Raw genomic sequence first — 5,000 nt, forward strand, 5'->3', positions numbered from 1 at the left:
TGTATTATACTACCAGCCCTTGTACTATTTGGTGTGTTATACCACCTGTACCTTTTAGGGTGATTGGGTTAAAACGTTTTCTAAGTCTATTTTAAGTAGGCTTCATTGCAATAATTAAACCGACTTAAATGTACAATGTGTCATGTGCCCTATGCTTGATTTTTCATCAGAAACTCTGTGACACTGGATGTGTTTGGCCAATCGAGAAAAAAAAAGTGTTGATTAATTACACTTTACACCCCCCTCCTCCAGTATTTATATGCTGATGTCCGGCTGAAACTTTGAAACGTTCTCGTCAATATGCAAACTATTCTACCACAAGGTAGCGATCAATGCCGTCGGTTATATTTCTCTATGTTGCCTCTACACATATACGATGAGATCAGATTGTATTGTCCCAAAGGAAATTAGTCTTGGAAAGATACAGTGTCTGCTGTTAAAACACAAACATATTCCCAGTGAGGGTCATGTGGACCTACTGACCCTCTGCACCGAGCCGTTGGAGGTGTCCATCTGTGCGTCCTGCTGTGGAGACGTGTGGAGTCCTCAGGTCAAAGCCCTGCTGTCCCCTGCACCCTCAGGTGTACACTAGCTCTAAGCTCTCACTTTAAAACACATGTATACAAAGGAAAAATAATACAAATATGTTTAGAACTTGGTCCTTCCTTTTCCATTATTCTTCAGTCCTACAGGTTGGTAGTGCGACTCCCTCCGAGCCCAAACCCTCTGCGCTCCAACGGGGACTGACGCCCTCATGGCCAGTGCGTCCCACTGCGTGTAAAGCTTAATCTCTTGATCGTTCTCCGCCAGTATCAGTATCTTCTAGTAGGATTGCTGTCAGACAGACAGGTTGTGTGACCTGACCCCTCACATTTCTGTCAGACTAGGGCACGGTTATGGCGATGCTGAGGCTTGTTTTTCATCTTTATACAACTCGAGTTCAAAGTTCTCGGTGGTGACGCAACCTGCGCCTGTGTGTACATGCCAGTGTGGGAAATACATTGGTTGAATCTTCGCTTAGGGAACGGTTACGCAGAGCCAGGAACAAGACTACTGATCGTTTGTGGTGTGGATCGGTGCACCATTTGCCCTAACATAGTAGTGACACAGGCCGACGGGGAGATGAGTGAATCCTTCTCGATGCCAGCGACCGGGTCGGAGAATGGGTCGTTCAGGTTCCTATCAGATAAGAAGGAGGAGCAGACTACATCGCCCTCCTGCAGCCTGAGTGTCAGCGGGGTGTCCTACACGGTCAGGTGAATGACATAATTTGCAGAATTATGTATTATTTTTATTAGATTAGATGCAATTATTCAATTATCCTCCGGTGTTGTTAAGAATCAAACTAACAACCGCCAGCATATATTTAACTGTGTGTGTGTGTGTGTGTGTGTGTGTGTGTGTGTGTGTGTGTGTGTGTGTGTGTGTGTGTGTGTGTGTGTGTGTGTGTGTGTGTGTGTATGCGAGAGTGTGTGTGTGTGCGTGTGTGGGAGAGAGTGTGTGCATGTGTGCGAGAGAGTGTGTGTTTGCGTGTGTGCGAGAGTCTGTTTGTGTGCGTGTCTGCTTGTGTGCGTGTGTGCGTGTGTGCGTGTGTGTGATGCAGCGAGCGTGCCGGTCCGTGGTGGGACTTGCCTTCGTACAGAAAGCGATGGACTCGACAGATTCTGAACGAGGTCTCGTTCCACGTGAGCAGTGGAGAGATCCTGGGGATCCTGGGGAACTCAGGTAACCACTGACCCTAACCCTAATCATAACTCTTAACCCTTACCTCACCACGAAGTTAAGGACCCATCATGAGGCACAAGACATGCTGCAGAAACATGCAACAATGCTTCTTCAACTATTCAAATAATGATATACGCCATTATTCTTTTGAAAATAAAGATATGCTTTAACCAATAAAGCAGCAGCTGTTTTTTTTATTATTTAAAAAAATGTAACTGCAGTCATGTTGTCGTGTTTTGCAAAACACTTCTTTATGATCAGAATAATGAGTGCACGTGCATATGTGTGTGTGTGTGTGTGTGCACGTGTGTGTCCATACTATACTGAAAGCGATATATTGTTGTTTCTCCTTTTTCTAACAAATGCTTTATTGTTCGTCACTTTTGATAAAAGTGTCTGCTAAATGCTCTAAATGTAAATGTGTGCACGTGTCTGTGTTCTAGGTTCAGGGAAGACCACTCTGCTAGATGCCATTGCAGGCCGGATCGGACACTTAGGCACTCTGTCTGGGGATGTCTTCATCAACGGGCAGAAGATTAAACAAGAGCAGTACCAGGACTGTTTCTCCTACGTCCTGCAGGTAATACACCCTAACACACACATACACATGCACACACACACACACACACACACCAAAACACCCCCACACACAAACTCACACATATATACAGCATTCATAATAGATATTTATTATAAAATACAAGAATATGGATATATATTGTACGAAAAAATAGTCTATATAGATATTAAACTTGCAATGCGTAGCATTTCAACTAGCTTGTAGTCTCACCCTAATAATATAGTCTACAGATAAAATATGCTGGCTAGCCTGTACCTCTTTGATTAAAGCCCTCCCACTCCCCATCCACACAGTAGAGATCGGTTAGCCTCATATTGTCTCTCACATTGGAAACAACACTCTTATTTCTGGATACTCAGTATCCCAACTAACTGGTAGAGGTCAATCTTAAACATGTCAAATTACAAATAGTTGTTTTGGATATAAAGTTTTGAATTATAATAGTTATTAAAGGGACACTGTAAAAATTACTCCCATCTAGTGGTACAATTGTATATTGCATTCAAACTAATAGTGCTCGCTTGTCCAAAAACTACGGTGGGCAGTATGTGCCAAGAAGCTGTGACATGACACCTACTAGGCTACCTCATCGAGTCATTCGAGTGATGATGAGGTTCGTGGACAACTGGACAAATTAGATGGACAAATCAGATCAGGTTTATTGACCAAGCATTCTTACAGACAACGAACTTGACTCCAGCAGTTGCGGACTTTCCAACATGACAAATAACTATACAGATGATAAATAACAGTAGGTCATTTAATGTCAGATTACATAAAATGTCATAACATAAAAGTTGACATAGCCTTTGGTAGTCTTGGAGTTACCGATAATCAAAACAATAATTCCCATAATGCGTGCGGCTGAGCACGCATCCTAATCAACGCATTGTAACCCGTTGATTTCAACAATGTAACAGTATTCTAAATGCCAACAATTTACATTGTAACTAACGGAATCAAATCAAAATCAAATCAAATCAAATCAATTGTCATTTTGTTGATTGAACAACAAAACGAGAAGGCGTTTCTCACGGATCAAGATCAACATACATTTCAAACAAACAAACGTCCCAATGATGAATAAATAAATAAATAATAAATAAAGTCCAGTGAGAAGATCTGGGACGCTGGTGCATTGAGCATCCTGACAGCTTGAGGTAGGAAGCTGTTCCGCAGCCTGGTGGTGGAGCATCTTAAGCTGCGATAGCGTTTCTTGGAGGGTAGGAGCTGAAAGAAGCTGTTCAGTTTGTTTACGTCCACCCCGTCTCTGTTGCTTCCTCCTCCGGGCAGTTGCGGGCACGGTGTCACAGTGTCCGTTAGTATCCTGTGTTTGCGTAGTATGTCCAGATGCCAGCGAATGCCAGTGATGTTACTCGCTCTCAATGTCCTAATGTTTAATATTGTTTCCCTGTCATAAACTACGTTCGTCGTAGGACGTCTCACACTCAAACATTCAATCTCAATCTCACAGATCTCAAGAGGGGCCGCTGCGACTGTGCGCGCCGCCAGTTAGTCGCCCTGGCAACGAGTTTACTTCCTCGTCTCCTATCCTGTTCCTAATTCCTCCTCTCGATCTTCTTTTCCTCCGTATTGTCTTCTTTATCAGAGTTGTTGGTATGAAATCCAGTTGTTCGGGTGATAAATCAACTGTCTCGCAAGCGAGTTGAAGCTCCAGAAGGTCCGCTCTAGCCTAAGTGCGTCTCGGTGGATTTGGATACGTGGTGACCACAGCAGAGAATAAACCTCCATAACTTGATGAAGAATGGCTTTTGAATTCCTACAACGCATTTGACAGTATCCATAAGTCATAAGAATATTGTCACGATTTAAACTCGACAAAAATGTGAAAAAGTAAATTAAATATGTAATAAAGTAGCCTTTCAATGACGAGTCGCTCAAACATAGCGCCCCGCATCTCGTTGCCATGAAAAACCATGTTATACATGCATCAAAAAAATGCGGTGCATGTTCAAATTTGCCGGTAAAACTCGTCTCGCTAAACTAAGCTCTGTTCCACCGTCACGCTGGCTCAGAGTGAAAACGCGTTTGCAATTCCTGTACGACGTAGTGCTTTTTGACCCTCTCGGCAGCTCATAGACCGGAAGAAAATGGAAGCCTCCATGAAGCTTACCCGTCCTATGTAACCATATTGATATTAATATTAATTATTCTTCGCTCAGGAGGATAAGTGAGATTTTTGGCAGAGATAATTTTACACCAATGAGGATTTATTTATGAATGAATATGTTGATTTGAGGTAATAAATTACTCAAAATATTACATAGTGTCCCTTTAAAGGGTACATATTATGAAAACAACACTTTTCCTGGGATTTGATTGTTGTTTTGGGTCTCTGGTGCTCCCACACACATACAAACTTAGAAAAAAGTCTGTAGCCTGCATGATTTTTTGAGTGAGATATGCATTTCTGAAAGTACCCCGCCTACAGTTAGCAAACGAGCGAATCAGTTTCGGTGCAGTTGAATATTACCTCCCACTTCCCCACTCCCCTCCAATCAGAGCATAGCTAAGATTTTGTGGACCAGCGGACGAGCAGTTCCGGCGGAGGGTACTCGGCGCTAGCCCTGCAGCTAGCTCAGGGAGTACTGTCAAGTTATCTGGGTTTGGTTGTTATTTGTGCTTGCCCAACTTGAAATGGCATGGATAGACAGAGGACGCAGCACAGCTCAAA

The 5,000-nt window shown here is 43.0% G+C and overlaps 2 protein-coding genes across 3 annotated transcripts in view; one reads left to right on the forward strand and one right to left on the reverse strand.

Moving 5' to 3' along the window:
• The window catches only part of abcg8 (ATP-binding cassette, sub-family G (WHITE), member 8), an 11,410-nt gene extending 10,786 nt beyond the window's left edge, over positions 1–624 (reverse strand). For both annotated transcript variants that reach the window (XM_060072414.1, XM_060072413.1), the window contains exon 1: positions 484–624. In XM_060072414.1, the coding sequence (XP_059928397.1) occupies positions 484–513 (30 nt within the window). In that variant the 5' untranslated portion in view covers positions 514–624. The remainder of the gene's footprint in view (positions 1–483) is intronic.
• A 357-nt stretch (positions 625–981) lies between these two features.
• Positions 982–5,000, forward strand: part of abcg5 (ATP-binding cassette, sub-family G (WHITE), member 5) — a 19,146-nt gene continuing 15,127 nt past the window's right edge. Inside the window, exons 1-3 of the mRNA XM_060072411.1 lie at positions 982–1,256; positions 1,604–1,725; positions 2,169–2,305. Coding sequence (XP_059928394.1) covers positions 982–1,256; positions 1,604–1,725; positions 2,169–2,305 — 534 coding nt within the window. The remainder of the gene's footprint in view (positions 1,257–1,603; positions 1,726–2,168; positions 2,306–5,000) is intronic.

This window comes from Gadus macrocephalus, chromosome 15 (assembly GCF_031168955.1).
Source record: "Gadus macrocephalus chromosome 15, ASM3116895v1".
NCBI classification, from domain to species: domain Eukaryota; kingdom Metazoa; phylum Chordata; class Actinopteri; order Gadiformes; family Gadidae; genus Gadus; species Gadus macrocephalus.